Source organism: Antechinus flavipes, chromosome 1, assembly GCF_016432865.1.
Source record: "Antechinus flavipes isolate AdamAnt ecotype Samford, QLD, Australia chromosome 1, AdamAnt_v2, whole genome shotgun sequence".
In the NCBI taxonomy this organism is placed as follows: Eukaryota; Metazoa; Chordata; class Mammalia; order Dasyuromorphia; family Dasyuridae; genus Antechinus; species Antechinus flavipes.
In genome coordinates this window covers 112,195,359-112,220,923 of record NC_067398.1, presented here as the reverse complement: position 1 = coordinate 112,220,923, position 25,565 = coordinate 112,195,359, and the positions used below count along the sequence as shown (strand labels likewise).

The 25,565-nt window shown below is 35.8% G+C and overlaps 1 protein-coding gene across 8 annotated transcripts in view; it reads right to left on the bottom strand.

The window, feature by feature from the left end:
• Positions 1–13,428: 13,428 nt before the first annotated feature.
• RFX3 (regulatory factor X3) overlaps positions 13,429–25,565 on the bottom strand; it is a 330,544-nt gene continuing 318,407 nt past the window's right edge. For 5 of the 8 annotated variants that reach the window (XM_051987925.1, XM_051987943.1, XM_051987934.1 and 2 more), the window contains 2 exons: positions 24,267–24,309; positions 20,847–22,902 (listed from right to left, as the gene is read on the bottom strand). In XM_051987925.1, coding sequence (XP_051843885.1) covers positions 22,664–22,902; positions 24,267–24,309 — 282 coding nt within the window. In that variant the 3' untranslated portion in view covers positions 20,847–22,663. Of the gene's footprint in view, positions 13,515–15,652; positions 16,260–20,846; positions 22,903–24,266; positions 24,310–25,565 lie in introns of those variants that run through there. The other 3 variants (XR_007952236.1, XM_051987969.1, XM_051987959.1) reach the window with 3 other exon arrangements.

Here is a 25,565-nt window from a genome sequence, read left to right as displayed (position 1 = left end):
GAGGCAATATAAATGTAATCAATAACATGATCTCTACTCAAAAGGAGTTTACAATTTGTTGGTGATGGTTAATTGTTTTCAGCTGTCCAGCTCTTCATGACCCCATTTGGGATTTTCTTGGCAGAACTATTAGAATGTTGGCCACTTCCTTCTCCAACTTATTTTATAGATGAGGACACTGAGACAGAAATAAGTGACTCACCCAACATCACATAGCTAGTAAATGTCTGAGGATGGATTTGAACTCTGGAACATGAGTCTTTTTGACTCCAAACTTGTTACTCTAATTACTGTACCACCTGGCAGTAGGAAAGTATATATGCAGAGAACATATGTACACATTTACACATGATTGCAATAAATTCATGTGACACACATACATGTTTTATATGCATGTTTTACATACATGTTTGTATATATGTACATATTGCTAGCTACTGACAACTTAGTCTTAATGCCTGCAGGTATTTAGACATTAAATGATTTACCCAGGATCATATAACTAGTAAACAAAATAGGAAGGACTTAGGTATTCTCAACTATTTACTATACCACACTGCCAACAGCAACATGACAATGATGGTGATTATGATAACAACTTCTGAAAGTTTTAACAAGAAATTTTTACAGCAGATCATGGAACAGAGAAATAGCTTCAACTGATATTCCCTTCCTCACCTCCCCCAATCTCAATAGATACTCATAAAACTTGCCAGTCAGGAATGGCTGTAGGGATGTTTTAACACTGTTGTCAAGGAATTGTGATTTAAAAAAAAATAGAAATGTCCTACTGCTAGGCTAATCCAGCAACTGGGGGAAAAGGCCATACAATGGGATTTTGCAAAAGCTGGAAGGAGACCAGCAGAATAAATAAAACCTCTTGTGAGCCCAGTAATTCCATTTAGCACAGCTCTCCCAGGCCAGAATGGATCAGCAGTCTCTTCTATAGAGGCCAGAACTGTGTGAGCTGCCATGGCTGGCTTTATTTGTGTGATAATGCTTGGCAAAGCCATTGATGTCGACAGTGTGGTTCTTGCCGCTCCACTGGTCAGAAGCCATGTGACATTTTGCAATATAGAAATCAGCCAACCATTTAGGAAAATCAACCAGAATTGTGCTCTAAATTACACTTTCACAGGACCTGTCATATAAGTATAAATAGTACTCCTATTAGGCAAGAAAACCATACTATAATAGCAATGTAAATAGTGTGATTTTCTGCCAGTAATTCCTGCTCCTTCTTGTGATTTCCTCCAGACATATCCCATGATCCTGGATAGCTGCCATGTTCCATGCTGGGAGCTCTGCATTCTAAAGATCATAGGACTGGCCTTCTAATGCACAGGGCCTGCTGAAGTTAACCATCTGAATAACAGTTTGGGCAAGGTGGGAAAATCCCATACTCTCTAAAGCAACTGGGAATCATTTCTGGAGAATAATAACAGCTTGTGATTTTGGAAGGCTTTCCCAAATTCTCAATGTATTACATTTGGAGTTGATCCCATTAACAGTACTGTAGATTGTGAAGATCTCAGGTGCCCAGACTTTTTATTTTTTTTAATCATGAGAACTATTTTGAAAGAAAAAAAGTCATGAGAAAAAAGAGAAACAGGGGAAACATGAATTATTGTGAGTTCCTCACAATAAGAAGGTAGCTAGAGCATTTAGTAGGCTTCTTTGTGTCAGGCTAAAAGAACAGATTTAAGATGGGCATAAATAATGGATTTATATGAAGAATTAAGTCATGGAGCAGTTTCCAGCTAATGATAATCAGTTTAATAGTTTATTGAGAGAAATATGGTCAAGGGTATCCTCTTCATCCTTGATATTCACTGACCTCTGGTCTTCTCATACATGAAGTATGCTTTGTCCCTGCTAGCTCTTCCTCTGCTTGGTCACTTTCTCCCCAAACCTCCATTCTAAGGAAAGTTTCCGGACCAGCCCTATCTGGAGTTCTCTCTGGGCTGTCTCAAGGCACTTTGCACTTTTTCCTCTGTAATCCCAGGTGCAAGTATGTATATATGCACAAGAATACAAATCAAACATTTACTGATAATCATAATTTTATGATCCCCACATTCAGTTATGAGAGATTCTTGAGTCATAGTTTAAGAAGCTGGGTATTTGAGCAGACCCTTTGAGTACCAATGCTCTAATAGTATATGGAACATGTAAACTAGGTTTTATAGCTACATCTGGTTCTTGAATCTTCCTCCTCTGTAACCTCTTCCCAAACTTGTTTACTGGACTGTGAGTTCCTCACAATAAGAAGGTAGCTAGAGCATTTAGTAGGCTTCTTTGTGTCAGATACTATACTCAGTGATGGAGAATCAAAGAAGAGCAATTAAGATAGTTCCTGCCCTCAGTAAGCATACATTCGAATATAGGAGCAAAACACATAAAGGAGAAGTGGAAAGGGGAGGGCTAGAGTGTGATGGCATGGTATGGAGATGAGTAGAAAAAGTACGCGATCTTGGGTCAAGACAAAATAAGATGAAAGCATACTTCTCAGAGCTTGACTACCTAGGAGCAGATTTGAAGATTTGGGGCATAGGATTTGTTGACTGACTGATCTGCACAAGCAAAGTGATTTCTCTCTAAAGAAAACAATCATCTCTCTGAAGCTCTGTTTCCTCATCTAGAAAATACTTCTGTTGCCAAGGAGGTTAAAGACAAAGAAAGCTCTCACCTACATCCCAATATTCTTAGTGGAGAACTAGAAACAGAATGGGTGTCTAGTGATTGAGGAATGTTAGAAAATAAGTGATACAAGGGTGTACTAAAATATTATGTGTAGTTAAAAATATGGATTATGGATAATTCAAGGAAACACAGGGAATCTATATGAAATGATACCAAGGGAGATATGAAGAACCAAAAGCGCAGTTTGCAAAATAAATGCAAAAATCTAAGTTGGGAGAGAGTAAAATAACAATAAATGGAAGCCAAACACCAAGACTCCCTGAGATTTGGATGGGGAGGTGAGGAAAATTTGGCTTAGCAAATTATAGGTAATATTGATGTCTTTGGGATAGGGACAGGAGAGGTTTCTATCACAAGAGTCAACGTGTCAGTGTATTAACTCATGTGAATGTGGCAGGTGCTTCGGGTTTTGGAGGTGAATGCCCTTTTTACTTGGGTAATGAGTCTCAATGCTGTGTTTTGTTATCCTTAATGATCCTTATGATGCATATACAGGAAACTATATTGTGATTGTGTTTCCTTGTGCAGGGCAGCTAGGTTTGGATAGAGTTCTGGACTTGGAGTCAGGAAGACATCTTATGTGTGCATATCTAGCCTCAGACATTTAATAGCTATGTGACCCTGGATAAATCACTTAACCCTGTTTGCCTCAGTTTCTTCACCTATAAAATAAACTGGAGAAGGAAACCACTTCAGGATCTTTGACAAGTAAGCCTCAAATTGAGTCATGAAGAATCAAACACAACTGAAATGACTGAGCAACAAAAATTCCTTGTGGGTCCCATGGAATAGGGAATGACATGAAAATCTTAATGGTAAATAAAATACCAGCTATACTTACATTGCTTTGGAGATTCTTGGGTTAAACTCTAGGTGGAAGCTAAAGTTTGTGATAAATTCATATAATTTTATATACTAATGATTCTTTTAAATGGAAAATTCTCTATACTAGTCCAGAGGGCCTGGGAAGGAAGGGGGAGGGAGTGAGGCAAATGCTTGCTGCAGTTAGTATGATCTAATAAATTACCTCCAATTATGGAGTTTATCCATCTACACTTCTTACCAGACAAGTGGAATATGTTTCACCCTCCACTTTCTCAATATATCTTTGCATTGGAGAGAAAACCCCTCATTTCATTACTCTTGTTTCATAGACAATAAGACTGAGGCAAAGAGGAATGGAAAGTGACAGGATTTGGAGCTGGAAGGAGTCTTTAAGGATAAGGACTGTCTCATCCAAACTCTTCATTTTATAGAGAAGAAAACAAAGCCAAAAATCATAGATCAACAGAATCTAAAGTTGGAATGGACCTCAGCATCCATCTAGTCCCATCAGTATGTAACAGGAATTCTTACTATAATGTCCCTGAGAAGTGGTTGTCCTGTTTCTGCTTGAAAACTTCCAATGAGAACTTCCTCATCACCATTGAAGGTAGTCCACTCCACTATGGGGCAGGTGATTGTTAGAAAGTTTTTTCTGATATCAGACTTTGCCCCTTTGCAGATATTGTCAAGTTTGGTTTTGCTCTTCTGATTGGTAAGTACCTTGCCTGAACTGCCATTTCAAGTAGTCTCCCTGCAATATTCTTTTCATTTCTAGCTCAACTTTTCAACATCTTCAGATCCTTAACAAAACATTCAGATTGTCTCCATTATTGCGCTTCCTCTCCTACCCTCTCCCATCTCCCACCTTTCCAGCTCTCTTTTTATTTGTGCCTTCTCCTATTAGAATGTAAGCCCCTTGAGGAAAGGAACTGTTTTCTTGTGCTTATATTTCAGCACTTAATTTAGAACTGGCTCATGATAATCACTCAAGGAATGGAATAACACTCTGTTTCTATTTCTTCTCTTCTTGGGGAGTAAAATAGAACAAACCTAATCTCTCTCTCTCATGACAGTTATTTAAATATTAGTTAAGCCCATTTTTCATTCCTCTCTGGAGCCTTTTCTTTGCTCCCCTACCCCAAGGTTAAACATATCCAGTTTTTTCAACCAATCTTCGTATAACTTGGATGAAAGTTTTTACATGTATATATACTCACAGAGAAATATACATATATATATGTGTGTGTGTGTGCGTTCAGGTCTGCATATATATATATATATAGGTATGTGTGTGTATGTGAGTCAAAGAAAGTGTTTCAGTAAATGTTTGGATAACTGAAGTATTAGCATATACCTATTCTAAGTCTGATGTTTCTCTTACTCTTTATTCATTTTCTTCTTTTGTCCAGGTTGTCTGTAGTAGACTGATGACAAAATCATTTCTGTTTCTACCTTTATTATTATTTATACATGTTTTCCCACTCTGATTCCTGATTTTCCTCATAAAAGTAAATCTTAATGTAAAATGCTATGCTCTTTCACCATTACCTACCCTGTTCCTTTTGTTTCTAAAAACTGTTTCAAACTCTATTATTTTATATCCCTTTTTTGGTCTGAATAGCTAAATTCGATTTATAGGAGATGTCATCCTGGGCTACATCCTGAGCTTCACTGTGTTTTAGAATACATTATTATATTTCTTCTTTCCTTTTCTAATAGGTATAGAATATCTTGCATTATTTGAATGTTCTTTCCTTTGTATTTGAACGTCTTTCTCCCATTGGCCCATAGAACTTGTTTCTAAATTGAATTGTTAAATTTAATTGCTATGTATCTTAGAATTTGGTGCCTTAGATTTTTCTTCTGCAGGTTATCTGTGAATTCTTTTGATTGAAATTTAAGTTTCTAAGTTCAGAAATTCTGGGCTATTCTTTTTTTTTATTATTACTTCTTTCATTATGATATTAAGACTTTTTGTCCTGTTATGATTTTTTGGAAGATCTATGCTACTTAAGTTATCTTTACCCATCATGTCTTCATGATCAGTATTTGCTTGCATAGGGAACATACTTTTCTTTTAATACTATCATTTTCTGCTTCTCTTCTTCTAGGTTGTCTTTCACTGCATTCCCAAACTATTGTTCTCTAATTTTTTTCCTGAGGCTTGCCATTGTAAAGTTTTTTCCCATCTGCTTATTATTTTTGCTGTGCAGGATAAATTTTGCTCTCATATTTCTCATTTCTCTTTTAAACCACTCAGGAATAGCATGTTGTACTTTCATATTGTCCTCAAATTCCACAGGGTCCTCTGCCTCATGAAACATTCAATCATTTGCCTTTATTTCACTGTTTATTCATAGATTCCTGAACTCATTTTCAAGATTTGAAAGCCATATTTCCTTCTGCTATTATAAGTTTTTCCTTTTATTTTATCTGTTTATGTTCAAGGTCTCTGAGATTCTTTCTTCCTAAAATCTTTGGTCCTTTCATTCCCCCCCCCCTTTGTTTCTGTTATCATCCACAAGTTCACTCTCCATCCTCTGATTATGGTTTTCTTGAGAACTGGATCTCAAAGCATCTCAATCTCCTCCCACACTTGGTAATCATGGCTCACTTGCCTAGGTCTCTGCCCTGATTTTTGGGTGGTCAAAATTAGCTCCAGCTGGATGCTATGCTCTTTTCTTCAGGCTTGGTTGAGTTTTTAGTCTCTCCTCCCCTACCTGCATGGTATATTCTTCTAGTGACCTGCTAATACCATTCTCTTTGTTTTTCACATCTCTGGTTTAACACCAGCAGGTATATTTTAGTACCCACAGGTTAGAACTTTGCAGAACTAGCTCTTCCATGTTTCAGTCTTTCACAGGAAGGGCAGAAGTTGCCCTTCTCCTCCTTAATACACGTGTAACCTTTGGTTAATCATGATTTTCTGAGCTTCGGTTTCTCCATTTGAAAAATGAACTTGGAGTGGTAGAGTTAAGCTCAAATAAAACTAGGTATCACTAATTAGTACATAAGGATCCTTCTAGGATATTGACTTAGTTTTGAAATGTAACATTATCTATGTTTTATATTTATCTTGTTAAATACTTCACAATTACATTTTAATCTATTTGGAAGTGATGTGGACTGTGTATGGATTGTGGACCACATGGTTGACATCTCTGGACCTCCCAGGTATCCTTCAGGTACATGGGTCCTGGTTCTACCATAATAGGTGGCAGATCCCTTATGTCTTCTCATCTTGTTCCTTTTTTTGGTCCAGGAATCAAATAAGTTCCATTAAAATTCAGTTTTGCATGTTAAATATTTCATGTTTGCATGTACTGATGCTAAAGATATATCTTCACAGAAAAATGTGTTTTGCATGTCACTGAAGCTTGAGTTAGCTTAGTTGGTGAAGTGGATAAAATGCTGAACTTGGAGTCAAGAAGACCCAAGTTCAAATAGCAACTCAGACATGCATTAGCTGTGTGACCCTTGGCAATTCACGTAAGCTATATTTATTTCAGTTTTGCTTCAGCTTTCTTAACTATAAAAGGAGATAAAAACAACAGGTTTGTTATAAAGATCAAATGAGATATTTGTAAATGCTTAGCACAGTCCTTGGCACAGAGAGAGTGCTATATAAATATTTATTCTCTTTTTCTCCCTCCTTTTTTCCCTTAACCTCTCTTGCTCTCAGTTACCTAATCTGTAAAATGGGAATGACAAAAGCACAGGATTATAGTGAGGCTCAAATGAGTTAATAGAGAGGGCTTCACTTAGAAGAAAATCAACTGGATTTAGGGTGTAGTCTTGCTGCCTTTTAAATTGATGGCCTTAGGCCAATCACTTCTTGTCTCTGAGACTCAGTTTCCTCTTCTGTCAAATGAGGTGATTGAACTTTATGACCCCTAAAATTCTTTTCAGATCAACTTATGGTTGCACAGTGACTAAAATGATTTTTTTTCTTCATTGAGTTATCTATTTATTATCAACTTTCTGCTTTGCAGGAAATCAGGAAACCAAGCTTTATCAAGGATTTTAATTGCACAGTTAGAAACATGCTACAAAAATAAAAAGGATTCAGGAATATATGAAATAAGTTGATTTATTTACGGTCTTTGAAATGAGGATCCACCCAGGGCAATCCTGATTGAATCCCTGCTTATAGACACAGGAATGAGCCTTTGTATTTACTATCCTGAAGTGCAAGGTCCCTCCTTTTTCATCCCAACTGGCTGGGAATGACAAAGTTAACAGACTTCCTGGTTTGTTACATGTTCCTCTTTGACATATTTCCCCTCTCTCATCATACAACCCCTGTTCAAAAATGGTGGAAAACTCGTCCTGTGGGGAGAAGTTACTATTGACTCATTAAGCATGTGCATTCAGTGCTTGTAGTTACCTTTCACCCATTTCTTGTATTTGTTTGATTGATTTTTTTCTCAGTTTATCAGTTCAGTGGCTTAATATCTTGGTTTTTTTTTAACAACTAACTTGGTCAGCTGATATGATTTTTCTCTAAGTCTTTGTCCCTATATGGAAATACAATTCTATAGGTTGCTCATGTACACTAGGACATCCAGCTAAATATTAGTGGAATATTTAAGTTATTTCTCCCCCAAGAGACAATAATATGACTCTAAGACCAATTTAAAATTGATCTGAATCTTCCTGGCCCGTGTTCTTTAGGGATGTAGCTCATTTCAGTCATAACAATGACTGACTGCCACCTTCCTTTTTTTCAATAAAACTATGGGAAGAGATTTTTTTTCATTCAAGAGATTCTGAAGCCAAGGTGAATGGAGTAAAAACCAGAGGGAAGTTTATTATGTGTTAAAATATAAGCTTCATTAAGGCAGGTGCTTTATCAATTTTCTGTATCCCCTATTACAAAAGTCCAGGGTCCTATGCATAATATGTACTTAGGGATTGTTGAATTGAACTGTATCTTCTATCCCTTGTAACTACTTGCATAATGTTCTGCAGTGTAGCTAATTAACCAGTGTTTCCTGAATGGGCTTGTTATTGAAGTTTTATATCTTCTCCAGTGGTAAGTATAATGCTTTGTAAATAGTGATGCTTAATAATTGCTTTTTGTTAAACTAGAGCTGTTATTTGAAGCTCAAAGTACAAAGAATTACGCTAATTTTACCTGTATTCAGAACAAAGAGACATTTGCTAGGCAATGGGGGTTATAGAGGAAAGAGTATAGGATTTGGTTTTGGACTTGGAAATTTGAGTTCATTTTCAAAGAACTGTACAACTAGAGTTAGAAGGAACTCAGAAGCCATATGATTTCATTCCCCTCTTCTTTTTACAGATGAAGAAACTGTAGCCCAAAGAAGTGAAGTCACTTTCCTGAAGTCACACAGGTAGTAAGAGTCAGAAGTGAAATTTGGACCAGTGTTTTCTAACTCCAGAGGCAGTGTTTTTCCTACTGTATTACCTAGTACACAAAACCTGATAGCTTTTTGAACAAAGGTAAGTCACTTGAGCTCTTCATTTTTCAAGTTCCTGATTTGTAAAATGAAAATTCTTGCGCTACTTGCAACTGCTAGGGAAATGCATTTATTATTATTTGATTTGTCTGACTATCAAGATAATTTACACTTTATGATGTCAGATACATAAATGGTTTTATTAATACTATATATATTTTGTAATGGAATTTTTATTCATCATCTGGCATATAATGCCAATAGAAGAGAATCATGCTAACTCTACCAACAGGATGTCCCAAAATCTTTGGTGTGCAAAGACTTTTGGGACACCTTGTATAATGTCAATTATACAGTCAGCAATTTACTGAGTACCTCTTATCCACAAGGTTCTATTTTAAGTTTTGAGAATGCAAAGAAAGACCAAAATAGGGAACTCTGCCTTTAGGGAGTCCTATTCTACTTAAAGAGACAATATGGAAATAATTAGGTGGTCTTATTTTGGAAGAAAACCGATGATGTCATGGGGGTGATGGCTTGTACAAAGCTGTCAGCCTCGGATTCTTCTAGAGTCATTAAAGTCTAGTGGCAAGACAAGTCAAGATGAGCCATAATGGCCCAGAAGGCAATGGATGATCTTGGCAGCTTTTATGTCTGACCAAATATTAATCACTCTACAACTTCAGCCACCACATGGTTATTGGAACACATAATTCTCATTCACTCTTTCTGCTGGGGGAAGTCTTTACATGCTTGGGGTAAACATCCTCTCACTCACCATTGGGTTTGAGGTCTATCAGTTATCCTCTGCTGAGATGGTTTTACCAGGGTTGTGGCTGCTGTCCTTGCTACAGCTTTTTGGGAGTCACAGATGAAAGTTGGATGATAATGGACACCAAAGATGGATGAATAGCCCTGACAAGAGCCTGTCAAGACCACAGGTATCGTTCCCTCCTGAATACCACATACACTCCAGAGAATTAGGGACATATAAGATATATGCAGAACAGATGGAAGGTGATATCAGAAGGGAAGACATTAGCAGCTTGGAAACAGGGGACTAGGAAGGATTCAAAAAAAAACTAAGACTATGACATGCAAAATAATGAACCACAGGATCATAAAATCTCCAAATTAGAAGGACCTCAGAGGTCATTCAGTCTAATTTTTAACTGAACTCAATTTCCTTTTAAAAACTTTTCCCACAAGTGCTCATCAAACCTACACTTGAAGATGTATAATGATATAGAACTCCCTTTCCCTCTCCTCCCATTTCTCCCTAAGGGAGACTATTCCACTTTGGGCCAGCTCTAATTGTTCAGAGGTTTTTTCTTTACATCAGAAATCAGCCTCTTTGCCACTTCTGCCCATTAATCCTAGTTAGTTCTGTCCTCTGGGGCCAATCAAGTCCCATCTAATCCCTCTTTTCAAATGTTAGCCCATCAGATATTCCACTAGTAGATTTCTAATTCGGTTGAATTAATTGAAATACATGTTACCTTTTGGGATAATAGTTATTTTAGCCTCCTTATGTGATTCAAATGAAAATGGTTTATATTTTTTATTGAATGATTTTATTCTTAATCATTTCTTTAAATTATAAAGAATTCATATAGTTAGTCAAAATGTTAATACATTAAAATAAAATTCATTTTGAATTGAAGATTGAGAGTGTTAAGAATAGTTTGGCCATGTATGAATTTGGCTACACAAGTATGATAACTATATGATACTACAAATATGCTACAACATTTTTGATCAAATTTTTTTCTTTTAAAAATGTGATTTTCCCCCTCTTCCCGTTAACATACACAATGAAGTGTGCTGAATTTATTTCAGGAGCAAAAAAAGGACTGGGTTCTGGTCTTTGAATCACAAATTAAGAACTAGAAGAGATTTTAAAGGTCATATAACACAACCTTTCATTTTACAGATGGGGAAACTGAAGTCTAGGCCACAAAATCATAGAGCCAGTGGCAAAACCAGAATTTTAAACCCATAGTTCCTTATCACTATCCCCAGTGCTTTTTCCATGAAACTATACCATATGATTTGACAGGCTCCAGTGGTGAGTGGTATGACAACATGGGTAACTTTACCTGGTAAACAGAAGTCTCACTCTGAGAAAAGAGGAATAGAGGATAGGACTGGGTCTTAGACAACAGGTAAAAACATCCAGTTACAATGTCCCTTCTCTATTTTATGTCTTTAACTATCACCTTTCCAATGTTGGCCATTTATTGGCTAGTATTTCATAAGCATATATTAAAGTAAGCTGTAGATAAGAAACTATACCCAAAGTCTATCAAACTGTACATACCCTTTGATCCACCAGTGTCTCCTTCTGGACCTATATCCCAAAGAGATCATGAAAAAGGGAAAAGGACCCACATGTGCAAAAATGTTTGTAGCAGCCCTCTTTGTAGTGACAAGGAAATGGAAGCTGAGTGGATGCCCATCAGTTGGAGAATGGCTGAATAAATTGTGGCATATGAATGTTATGAAATATTGTTTTATAAAGAAGCAATCAACAGGATGATTTCAGAAAGGCTGGAGACACATGAACTGAGGCTAAATGAAGTGAGGAGAACAAAGAGAACACTATACATAGCGACAACAAGATTATGCAATGATCGATTTTGATGGATGTGGATCTTTTTAGCAATGAGGTGATTCAGGCCAATTCCAATAGACTTGTGATGAAGAGAGCCACTTGCATGCAGGGAGAAGATTGTGGGGATTGAGTGTGGATCACATCATTTCATTTTCACTTTTTTTGTTGTTTGCATTTTGTTTTCTTCCTCACTTTTCCCCTTTTTGATCTGATTTTTTTTTTTTGTGTGTGTGTAACAAGATGGTTGTGAAATATGTATAGAAGAATTGCACATGTTTAACATATATTGGATTACTTTCCATTTAGGGGAGGTGGTGGGGAAAAGGGAGAGAGAAAAAACTGGAGCACAAGGTTTTGCTAGGGTGAACGTTGAAAACTACCCATGCATATGTTTTGAAAATAAAAAAAGCTTTAAAAATAAAGCTATGGGAGGTCTAGGAGGCAATATGGTATTGTCAACGAACAAAAGGAGCTGGATTGGGTGCAAAGAATACTTTAAAGGCAAAAAAGTTCTGACTTTCCCAGAAATAGGTTTTAGGACATTAGGTCTGGAAAGAATCTTAAGAGAATATCTAGTTAACACACTTCATTTTACAGAGATTTAACTGAGGCCCAGAAGGGAAAATCATCTCTTGAGGTCCTACAGGTAACAAATGGGAGACTTTAACTATTTCTACCCTATCACCTTGCCTCTGAATACTTGTTACTGAAAATTTTTGATCTTATGGAGTTTTCCCCTCCAGATAGAAAGTAGGCTCTTTGAGGGCAGGGGCCATTCTTTGTTTCTCTAGTGTATAGAACACTAGTTTTCTCAGCTGTAAAATGAGGGGATTGGACAAAGTGGTCTCTAACCTTAAACTCTGTCAATCTAAGACTCAGGGGTCCTCAAACTTTTTAAATAGGGGGCCAGTTCACTGTCCCTCAGACAGTTGGAGAGCTGGACTCTAGTAAAAACAAAAACTTTGTTTTATGGGCCTTTAAATAAAGAAACTTCATAGCCCTGGGTGAGGGGGATAAATGGCCTCAGCTGCTGCATCTGGCCCACAGGCAGTTTGAGGACCCCTGAGTGATTTGAAATTCCCTTAATTCCATTTCAGTTTCTATAAAGAGTTGAAGGATCCTTATTCCTCTATGATCTTAGGACCTCATTTGGGATTTGTTCTTTATGGGACTTCATTTTTCTTCCCTAAAATGGAAGAGTTTGGAAAATTCTTGAGATTCTTTCTAGTACTCACAAAGCACTTTAAGGTGGTTTTTTCTGAGGGAGAGGAGCACTTCAATCTCCCTTTTAGTTCTGTTCCCAAAGGCTGCTGATTGCTATGAAAGGTTGCCTGTCACTCTCATCCCCTAGGAATCAGATTTCTTGGTTGCCAAGCATGAAGAAACAACTCATTATTCTTGATTGCTAGATACTAAAGTAAGTTTAAAAAGAAAGCTATCTAAGGACCTAATTCCTCTAGATAGGGAAAGTCTCTGTCTCTTCTTCCTCACTCCTGCTACTGAAGGTGCTTTTCATGACCCTTGCTTGGTTATGCTAAAAAAAAAACAAAAAACTGAGTTATATCTTTAACTATATATATTCTAATGGCGACAAAGAACTCACATGCAGCTACAACTTGTCTATATTTGAAAAAAAAAACCTCTTTTATGTTTTCTGGGTTGGCTAATTAAAATGCCATGAGAAGAGCACATTAGCTATGTAGTGTGCTTGAACCATGAGATCACATTAGTCTTAATAACCATGAGGAAACTTCTAAAACTACTCTTGCTTTCTTAATGCTTTTTTTTTTTTTTGAGAAAATAAAATAGCACTACTTAGATAATAACGAAGGGGGAAAAGTCAATGGAATGAACTGAGCAGGATAGAAAAAAATTATTTTTATTCATTGGTACCAGAAAAAGTCAGAGTATTGAGATCTGGTAGAAGTTCAGCATAAAAATTCAAGGAGCTGGAAGAGAAAGAATAAACACTGATCAGAAGAACAAGAAGCATTTGTCACAAGTCATGTTTGAAAGACAAAAAATGTTGGGGCAAAATGGGAACCAAAATATACTTTAAAACATTCGATTCCATAAGAAATGTTCTACTGGGCCAGATTCATGGTTCATTCAGTCCCATACTGTGTCTCTGTTAGTAATCAAGGTTTTTAAATCATTTCCTTTAAGGACTTTTACAATTTAATTGTAAAATTACAATTTTATTTATCTTTGTTAAATATTTATGTTAAAAGCTGGGTTATGTTTGGTGCTACTCTGACTTAATATCTTAGTGTTTAGCTCAAGAAATGACCTTTCACAATATAAGAACAAACTGAAAATCTTTTTAACCAAGATTTTCCTACCATTTCCCTTCTCTCTCTATCCCCTTTACCTCTCGACTACTTTCTCTCTTGTTTCTCCTTCCCTTTTTTCCCTCCTTTTTTCTTCCCTTCCTCCCTTTTCCTCCCTCTCTTTCTCCTTCCTTCCTTCCTCTCTCCCTCCTTCGCTATTCCTTCCTTCCTTCCTTCCTTCCTTCCTTCCTTCCTTCCTTCCTTCCTTCCTTCCTTCCTTCCTTCCTTCCTTCCTTCCTTCCTTCCTTCCTTCCTTCCTTCCCTTTCCCTCCTGTCTTCCTTTTGGTATAGAAAGAATAAACTCCTCTTTGGAGTTTAAAATTTTTAAATCTGATGATCTGTAAATTATGTTTTGAAAAAAAAATTAGAAAAGCCACACGAGCAAAGTTTATAGATTTACCTACAAATTATTTTATAATTTAAGATTTCAATCTGCACAAGGCAAGCATATATAAGTATCAGTGGAAAGAGACATTTAAGTGTATTATGACAAACTTGCAAGCATTTGAATCTACATCAGAATAAAAAGATTCTCGAAAATTTCATTTAGCCATACCTATTGTCTTGTCTGGTAAAATGTTTTTAATTTTATTTCTAATTTTTTTGTATTAATATACACATTTTCCAATAGAATCTTTTTGTGATCCCTTCCCTTGGGGATGGAGGCAAACCTGGGTACTCAAAGCCTATGCAAATTCAAGGTCGTCAGGGGAGACAATGCTATAAAAACTCAATGCTTAAAAATCTTTCCTGACTGGCTGGTGTGTGGAGCAGTCAGATCACAAAGTAGCCAGTCCAAAGCTCTGTTAAGTTTGGAGGTGCTCATTTATTACAGGAAGACTGGCCACCAGGAGCTGATTTTGTCTGCTACTCCAATACCTGCTGAATAAAGGATGGGATTGTACTCTCACAGATCAAAGATGTGAAATAAGATACAGTATTTACAATTTTTGTTTGATTCCAAAAATGGTTACAACTTTTTGTTTTTAATCTGTTGACTGCTAGAGAGAACCACCATGGAGGCAACATGGTATAGAGAACAGAGTTCTGGACTTGGAATCAAGTAGAACTGTTTTCAAATCACACCTCAGGGCAGAGCCAACATGGAGGAGAGAAGCCAGGAAGTTGCCCGAGCTCTCCCCAGTTTCCCTTGGAAACCGCTAAATCAAGCTTTTAAACAGATTCTGGAGCGACAGAACCCACAAAAAGAAAAAAGGAATGAAACAAGTTTCCAGCTTAAGATAACTTAGAAGGACTTCAGGAAAGGTTTGTCTCATTTGAATAAAAGGGGAGCACCGTCCACTGTAGATGTTGGCTGGGCCAGCCAGCAGGAGACCCTGAGTCACAGCACAAATAAGCAATGGGAAGCCTCTCAGTCCTGGCTTAGCAAGCCAGCAGTGATGCTTCCAGCCCCAGTACAGAAGGCATATTGGAACCCCAGCACAACAGTGTAGTGCAGTGGAAGTTGCCAACACCTCGGACCCCACCATGCAAAGCCAGTGACCGGTCCTCTGTTTGCTAGCACAAATTACACCTCAGACACTTACTAGTGGTGTGATGCTAGACACAAGTCTCTCTCTCAATTTCCCCATCTGTAATATGAATGAATTGGACTTGATGGCCCCTTAGGTCCCTTTTAGCTTTAAATAAATGATCCTGAGATCATGAGACCAGGTACTGCTACTTCTATTCCTTGGCAATCAAATGCTATAAAGTTAAAACAATATGCCACACCAAAAGAGGACATTTCACATATATTTGTAACAAGGAAACAAATTTATTGATTTTAAAAGACAAGACACAATTTTGTTTTGAAAAACACAAGAAAGCTAGCCTGAGTTCAAGTCTGAAATATTCAGAAAAATCCTACTAATATCTTTAGTATGTTCCAGTCATTTGTTTAAACAACACACTAAAAGTTAATATATATTTTTATAATTATAAAAGTTCCCCAGTTATTGTACAGTACACAATACAAATCGCCCACAAACTATTATTTAGCTCCTGCCAATTTTGAGAGGACATGATATACTAAAAGATTTAGCATTTCTCACAAAAATCACATCAGGAAATACGTATTTACAAAATCAAATACATTATACAAAAAAACCATCACATGTTATTCTGTAAAGATGTTTTTAAATAATTAAAAAGTATATTCAACTGTAGTCCAAAAACTGGAAAAGAACATTACATTATCTCACACATACAATCTCTACAAAAAGTTGCTTACCTCATTTACATAATCTATTCAGTCGATTGTAAAAGAAATGTTCAAATATCTCCTAGTGTTGCTATGTTCCTGTGCTTGTGTGACTGAATAATGTAATCTGCCACTTACTAAGTGAAATTGAAATGATGGCACTGAAAAAAAAAATACAGTATTTTAAAAAAACACAATGAAAGAAGTCACCTAGAAGGTACGAAAGCCCTGAGTGATAGTAGAATTACTGATTGGTAAGCACTACAATTAACCTAATTAAAAGTTTATCACCTCAGGCACAAATTTCCATGTTTTCTAAAGGCACTCACTTAAAGTTTCTGTAACCATTCATGATGGTTGCTACTATAGGTCCAAATTGATGATGGAGATGAGTGGAGAAAAAAAATTTGCTTTGGTACAAAAGATGCTTTTTAAACGAATAAAATTCTATACCTCTTTATTGGGTTATTTAAAATTGTATTCAGGAAGTTAAAACAAGGCAATCACTACTCAAAAATATCAATTTCTTGCAGGAAAATTTTACTTGGTTGTCAACAATCAATGGGAAGCTTTGTCCTCCCAAGAATCATAATTCCTCTAACTGAGATTTATTGGTGAGCTAGATAAACAATTCTTACCAAAGATTTCATTACTCAGGGCTTCCAATCCCAACACCATAATTTGTTTGAAAAAAACAAAGGAAAGTGGGAAAAGAATCAAAATCAGAACCAAAGAAAAGAACAGACAAAACACCTTTTGAAAATAAGGCATATCAGAGTTTACTTCAAATGAAAACTAGGCAGTCACTTTGTAAGTGGCTTTTACTATTTTTAAGTAAAATTGGTAAACTAAACTCAGGTCTACTGGCACATAAAATCACTAGCAGCAATGATCAAGGCATGCAAACTGAGAAGCATTTACAGTAAATTATTATGAAGAATTTTTTTGTTTAAAAAAAGAGTGTTAAATTAAAACCCTTTGAGTATTGCATTTGTTTTAAACTAATTTCAACATGTGAATAATTTGCATGGTTTGACTTTCTAAACTGCCTAAAAAAAAATCCCCAATGTATCCAGCATACTTGCACTATACTAGTGATGTGATTTTGCTGGACATCTTACTAGGATACGTTCTTCTCTGCACCCTGCCAGGCCGAAATCTCTGCAGGCAACCCCATTCTTGGGCCTGATTGGAACAGGGGACAGAGGGGACCAAGTGCACCAAGAGTATCCCTTGAACAGAATCCACTGCTGTGTAGTAAACTGACATCTACAGATGTCAAAAGCAGAATACATAGCATAGCATCTCTTGACAGATGAGCCTAAATCAAGTACCATTACTCTCCATTCTATCTATATATGATCTTTATGACAAAATACAAAAGAATCATAGCATGAATGAAATTATGTCCACTATGGATGCATTCCCGAACGTTATTCTGTGAAAGATGTAGCGGTGATCCGCCTAACTGCCTGGCAATAGTTATCTTTTCTTTAGTTACTAAAACTCCTCTTTCATTCCTAAGGCTTCACAAAGACTTGTACATTGCAGTGCTAAGTAAATGAAACTTGAAAAAATAAGTCCAAAAATTCAAATTCATCTTTTTTTGTATCCTACCTTTTCAAGGCAATCTACCTTCCATGTGTGGTTTTCAGCTATGACATAGGTGTACAGGCCCACAGATTTGTCCCCCTTTCCTAGATATTTACATGGTTTGAAAAAGTGAAAGTTCTAGTTTGTTGTAAACAGTACACATAACTTGGATGGCAGTGACTATTTGGGAAAAAGTATCTCGAGCCCTCTTCCAGAAAATTATAAAATGTATAGAAAATGCAAATATTAGTCTGGGAACTCTCTTTCCTCTCTCTCATGCAAGTATTAGTCTGGAACTCCTCTTTCTTCTCTCTCTCTCTCTCTCTCTCTCTCTCTCTCTCTCTCTCTCTTTCATGCCAATATTAGTCTGGGAACTCATCTTTCTTCTCTCTCTCTCTCTTTCTCTCTCTCTCTCTGTCTTTTTTTCCAACAATAATTAGATATTTGGATATATAGAGTCTTTTAACCAGACTAGTTAAAATAAATGATGCAAAAGGCTTTTGTCCCCATTGTATATCTTACAATGCTCAAAGGGTTAATACAAGGTAGTAATTACATCAAATGGATTTTTCTAACACTAGAACTAAGTACTGAGTTATGCTCCTATCCCAATTTTCTTCAAATCACCGAACTAGCAGAAACACTCAGATCCCACTCATTGACTTGTTCTAACTGTATACACAGAGGTTGTCCTATTCTGTAGAGACAAGGCCCAATTTTCAGAAAAGATGACCACATTTGCCAAATTAAATTGTTCTTTCACTTTCTGGAATGAATTTTATCCAAAATTTACAATTGTTGATCACCAAAACATTAAAATAATTCAAAGATTATTTTAATATAATTTTTGGGAGAAGGGTTGATATCACAAAGGTCAGCTTGGTTGTTGTAATCACTTCCTCAAATTGCTCATGAAAGAGAACTGCCAACCCCTTTCACTTGTGTCCACATGGTGAGGACCAAATGTCACAATAACCGACACATTTATTTAAAAAATTCAAATCATCAAGAGCATAACATTTCAGATACTTTAAATACATCATCTGAAGAGAAAGGAAATATGCCCTAGCCACCCCTTGTGGAGACTGGGCTTGGGGGAAAGCATTCATGGTTACCATCTACAGACCACATACATGCCTGAAGGACGCTCACAGCACTAGACGAGAACATGTTTGTTTTCCCTCATTTATGAATCCAAGGCAGGCATGCTGCACACGACTCACTTTACACACACCGCATTAAAACCATTTTCTTAATGTTCAACATTTAGCAAGAGGGACACAAGCTGTGCGGTGCAGTACAAGAATAAGCAGAGAAAGGAAAACAGATTGAAAGGGCAATAAGATCAATATAGCGACTTCAGAGTTAAAAGAATGACACATGGTATCCACAGAAAACTTTTGAAAACTGAGTCCTGTGTTTCAGGGAGAAACAATCTGCCAATTTAAACATCCCTTCCCTCATACCCTACTCCTTCCACTCTTTTGCTCCTCAATGCTCACTGTTTTCTTGGATCCTAAAGTTTTGGGGTGTGTAGTATAGGTTTCAAACAAATAAAATGCATCATATTTACTCTTGAGGGCTAGAAATGTCTTTTATTAATCTCCCAAATTAATGAATTCTACCCATCTGTTGCTCTCTGAAAAAATAGGAAGTTTCCCCATGAGAACTTTATTTACATAGCTCACAAGGTTCTTTTGGATTATAACATATAATATCATTATAGATTATAAAATCATAATAATCTTATACATCTATATAGATTATTAGTGCTGGATTGTAACCCCAGGTGAAATGGAAAGAAATCCTTTCTTTAAATCTATACTCCATGTACAAATATGTGACTCTGATGACATAGATGTTCAAAGTCTTTTAGAAAAATACCAGTAGCAACAAATGATAAAAACTGGAATAAGACTTTCAAACAATATGCAATTGCTCCAATTTTTTAAACATGTGAATGATTATAATTAGGCTTTCAAATGAATACCCTAAATCAAATTGGACCTGGGGGTTCTATGTGAGGAATCTATAGCCCATTGTAGAGTCCAAACCATTGAGGAGGACACAAAGGGAAATGCTGGTGCATGTGTATACACATTCTTCACTATGAAAGATTTCTGGCACTCGATTTTTAAATTTTTTTCACATTGTGGATCAGAAAGCAATTAATCAGAAAGTTGGAAAATGACTTCATTTTGCTAGGCTCTACCATGTTTTCCTTTCGAGAACAGTGAACAATGAGGGGAAGAGGTGAATCATGGAGGGTTCCAAAGACCTTACACCTCTCATCTCCATCCAAATTTGCATGTTGCAACCAGAGGCCTCTAATGGTACAAACAAATTCACCATTAAAATGAAAAGGGACAACGACAAAAAAAAATGCATTAAGAATTTTTTTTGACACATAGGAGGAAAGTCATAACTACATTTGGTCTAATACAGAACATCAATTCTAAAGGAAAACATACAACTCACAAATAAAAACAAAAATTGTTGATGTTGAAAATGAAAAGTTTTTTTTTGCCATTTTAATCTTAATTTCACTTTGTTTTACTTGTAAACATTTCATAATGCACAATGAAGTGGATAAATGTTTATTGAAGCTTAGCTTAAGTTTTTTGGTGAGGGGTGCAAACATGTTGATATTTAGAAGGGAATAAAAGGATAATCATTTAAATGCCATTAAGATTAAAAAAAAGGACATGGTCCTGTGAAGACTCTAAAAATATGCTTGATTTATATAGCATAATATAGGAATCAATTTTAAAACTTTACATTTATAATGTTTGAAATTTAATTAGGAAAATTTAGTTGATGTTGTTTTTTTGATGCGCCTAAGAAAATTAAGCAATAAATATGTCATTCATTGCTTATGTAGTTAAGTCATTTGGTATAGTAAACATGACAGATGGGCTCCTCCCTACCCTCCCAGACAAACTGGGTAAGTTCAACCATCTAATTTTATATAGGCCTTATTAGGAATTTGCAAATTCTTGTGCTTTCCCTCATTTTTGGCTTGTTTTTTGTTTTTTTTTTGTTTTTTTTTTTTGCTTATTCATTTTTACTACTTAAGTAAATGGGTGTGCCCACATTTAAAACAAACAAACAAACAAACAAAAAGGATGGACCATTTAACACAGTGGCGCTATTTCACATTGATAATAATGGGGATAAGCTCACCTTCCAACTTGGTGGCAGATGGCTCCCCCTTTGTGCTCACACATGAGCGCCCACATGTGTGCGTGCAAACACAAGCATACACATAGACACATACATACACTGAAAAGATGCACTGCGATAAGTACCTGCTCATTTTGTTTACTTTTTAAAATTAAAATGAGACAAGGAGGGCTTAGAAAATATGTCATGTTGCTTGGAGGTACGGGAACCCTACTTTGAATGACATAAGTTGGTATTAAAACTAGCCTGCTACCCCACAACCCTAAGCAAATCTGATTTGTAAGAAAGTGAAATTCAGTTCTAAATAAGAAAAACTAGGTTTGCCATCACTGGAAGAGAGGTATGTCAACCTCCCTTTCTCCAATCCCCTCCCCATCTGAAATTTCCTTTGAAGACTGTTACCTGCCCTTACTTCGGGGAATTGGAAAATGACAGGCACACCTGATTAAATGGATTTCAGAGTTACTCATATTAACAAAAAGTACTAAACCTTAGCTTCAGTTCTGTTTTTAAGGCACCATGTAATAGCCGAGGTACGATGATCCCTGATGTACATTCTTAATTAAATGGCAATGATACATCTAGCCACCTACTCCAATCCTATCGAGTTGGGAATAAGTAAAAGTGAGGTGTGCCAGCTACACTGCCTTAGTTTTCTTCTTAAAATTTAAATCCACTTACTTTAGGAACCAGGAAATTTTTTTTTTTTGAAGGAAATAATGATGCAGGTTGCTACATTCCTTGCATTCTATAAATTATCTTTTAGAATAGCAGCACATTGAACTACTATTAGGAAAAAAAAAAAGACCTGGAATAGAAGAAAGTCATCCAGACGGAATGGTTTCCTGTATGTCCAGCTGAGCATAAGTAGCATGTACATTTAAAGTTTTAATAAAAAAAAAAAGTCATCACTTTTTTCTGTTTCAGTATCTAAACTACAACAGCTCCACTTAACAGCAGAAAGCATCTGTGTGCAGTGGTCCCAAATACAGACTCAGTAGTATTCAAACAGAGGGATTGGTACGCAAATAATATCTAAAACTTGATGTTTAACGGAAGCTTGAATTGTTAATGTGGTTTGATAATTATGCATACATATTATGTACACATCAACATAATCTCTGGTAATTTTGTCATTTATTCTATGCTGAAAAATGCACAGCTTAATTTTTTTTCCTCAGAGAAAAATAAGTGACCTTCCCAACCCTCTAGCATTATGATAAAAATGCTCTGTATTTTCCCTCCACACTCAGAAACATTATCAAAAAAGTGTCTTATGGTTCTGTCCAATGAAAAGCACCTTTCAGAAGCAAATTTGATGCATCTGCTGTCAAATGAGTATATGCCTCCAGTGTAAATCAAAGGAATTTGTTTCTTTTGATATTTCACAGAAGTGCACCTAATTAAAAAACTTACATATGAAATCATACACCATGACTAACAATTAACATTAACATATTTTTTAAACTATGAAAAAATGTAAATTACTTTTTAATTATAAGAGGACAAAAACATTGACATTAAGCTTTGCAAAAATCCTTCTTGACACCTGAAACTAAGAAAACTCTTCATATTGAGAGGCAAATGATTTGTTTACAAAAAAAAAAAAAAAATTAAACAGACCTGGCAAAAATACATACACCCATTCCATTTCACAACTCTGAAAAAAGGTAATGTTCAGCACAGATAGAATTTGACAACAGTCGACCTTCAGGCTTATTCTTTTGTCAACTTAAGCCCAATATCACCAGGGTTAAATATAATCTGGAAAAATAAGCTTTAATATTTGTTAGACTGCAGTATAGGTGTTTCCAGTGGCGCTGCACTGTCTGATAGTCTGAGTACTTGTAACAATGTGCTCATTGTGAATGGGATTCAGAAGGTTCTGCTGTACCCCACTCTCGAGGACTGGCTGTAGGCAGCCCACCTGAAATGCCTGGTTCAGCTCTGTTTTCTCCCTTTTGGCTTGAGGCTCTGCAGAATCATCCAGTTCTTCATCTATTTCACTTTCAACTTCACTGCCTTCATCTGTACAAACAAAAAAACCATGAAGACTAAGGCTGAAAAGTCTATCCGTCTCTGCATCATAACCTAAGGAGTCCCAATCAACAGAAAAGTTTAAAGAGCTGCAATGAGAAAATAATTTCCTTGGCTCCCCATTCAGAGGAGCCCAAATTAGTGGCTTTTCTCTTGGTGAGTTGGCCTCCATTACTATTATTTGTGTCCTATAGTGGCCTTTTAAAATATCATAGAGAAAATAAGTTGATAATCATTTCCTGTGTTTAACAACCTGGTTGCTTTTTCCTAAAGATCACATTGCATGAAAGGTCTGGTGGAATCATGTTAAAAGAAACATCCAGGATATCCTCTAAGGAAAAAAGATACGAGAAAAAGGCCATATTTAGGATGTGTAGTGAATGCAGGAGAATTAGTCCTGTCCCTTCTACTTTGGTGATTGTGGAATGGAGATAGAATGGGACAGGGTACAGTTTAGAGCATAATGTGAATAAAAGTCTCTGGTCTTTTGTTATATTTTGTAAACATTTGATGAAGTCATCTTATCTCTTAAGGCTTCTTTTTTTTTTTTTTGGTAGTATAGTATTCCCCCCAAACTGACACTCAGGGTCATCACCCCTGTTTACTGAACCCTAGAGATGGCCATCAATTTGATGGGTGATTGTTCTAGTATCTACATTAATGACCTCCTCTAGGGAACATTAAACTGGAATCTACAGCTCAGTTTCAAGGTATGTGTGATACTATATTATAGGTAAAACAGAGGCAGTCCATTAGAGACAAGGTGTTTTTGTTCATTAATATTATGGTGAAATTGGTTAGATAACACTGAAAAATAAATTGTGTTTTTATATTCTTAGAAAACTGTCTAGGAATAAAGTTTTAGAGCAGTGCACAGGTATAGGGACTTTCCTCATTGGGAATTTCAAGTAAATTTATGGATATAAAATATAGTAAAAGTAAAAATATATAAAAATAAAAAGTAAAATTAAAAATATATGTGTGTGTATGCCTGTGTTGGTACATGTAGTTATTAGGATAAAAGTGAATGTTGTAAAGTTTAAAGACATTAAATCTAATTGAAGGCAGCATGTTACAGAGTAAAAAGACCTGCATTTTGAATTGGAAGTTATATAACCTATGTACACTCAGTTTCCTCAACAATAAAATGAAGTAGTTATACCAGATGGGATTTTTAAACTCCCTTCTAGCTCTAAAACTCAGTAAATACAAGATTTTTAAGACTCTAAGATTCTAGGAGAACATCCTAGACACTCTAAAGTCTAATTCTTTATGCAAATATAGTAGTTAAACAAATTATATATTTCTTCTAGTTTTAGAAGAATATTTCAGTCAAGAAAGCAACAAATACATACCTTTATCCATATTTCCAGGGGACACGGCATTCAAATCGCCAAACTATAAAACAATAGCCATTTATATTGTAGTCAGAACAAAACAGAATAATAAATAAAATATATACTCTAGATCATTCTTTTAAAAACATTATTTGTTAACCTTTTGTTCTTTAATTACACAAGACAAATAAGTTCTCAACTGAATTTGCTAAATTTACAACTAAATCTTCATTTGGCTTTCCTAACCATTTTGTAAATTATAAACAATTTTAAAAATTGCTGGCTCATTTTACTCTTTAAAGAAATCATTCAGAAATGAGGCCCATGAAATCAAATTCTCCAGAGTAAAATGGATATTTTAAAATGAATTCTGGAAAAGACTGGACCAAGACCAGCTCAGAATGTGCTAACTCTCTACACCTTAATTAGCCACTGAAAAATTTATCACTGTAAACTCTCACTGTATTAGAGAAAGTCAATACAATGGAACATTAATTTTTAAGGCTTTTCTTCTTATAAAAATGAAAAGACAACCAGGGATTAATATGTTTTGAGTAGTTCTTAACCTGGGGCAGACAAGTTTCAGGGACACTTTGAACTTTGGGGGTTCACTAATTCCATAAATTCTTGTATATTCATATGTGTCTTATTTTATATACATTAAAAACATCCTGAGGAGGTAATACCAGTATCATTAGATTGTCTGAGGGATCCAAAATACACAAGAAAGATTAAGAAGTTGTGGTTTAAAAGTTTGAAAAGTTCTTAATTAATTTGAGTCTCTTTTTCACTTTGGCAATGTTACTATGAGTTACCAAAAAATGCCAGAAAGATCACCAATGAAAGTACAAAGGTTTAAAAGAATGGGCAAAAACATTTATGGAGATACCATATAACAGTATGTCTGATAATATTTTCAGCAATACCTATTGTCTTCTACTTGCAAAGCACTGGCCTTGCTATTGGGGACACAAAGGTGGAAAATGACTTGTCTTGATCATATCCTAAATAATCATTCTTAGGTGAGAAAACAAATCTTGGAAAGCTGGGAATGAAGATAATTAAGTGAACAACTAATTAAGAACTTGAAAGAGTAGAAGGATTACTCAAAGAAAACCTCTGACTTGAAAGCTTTCACATTTTGAATCATAAGCTTTTAAATCTGAAGATTTGTTTGTCATTAGGAGAAATCCACATCTGACCAGTTTATAAACGGATAAAACAGGTTTGATGAAAATATGGAAGTTTGTACTCTTAAAAGTTCCCATAATCTGATGTGTCTCTTTCTGCTAGGAATGACTAAAAAATGACAAGGTT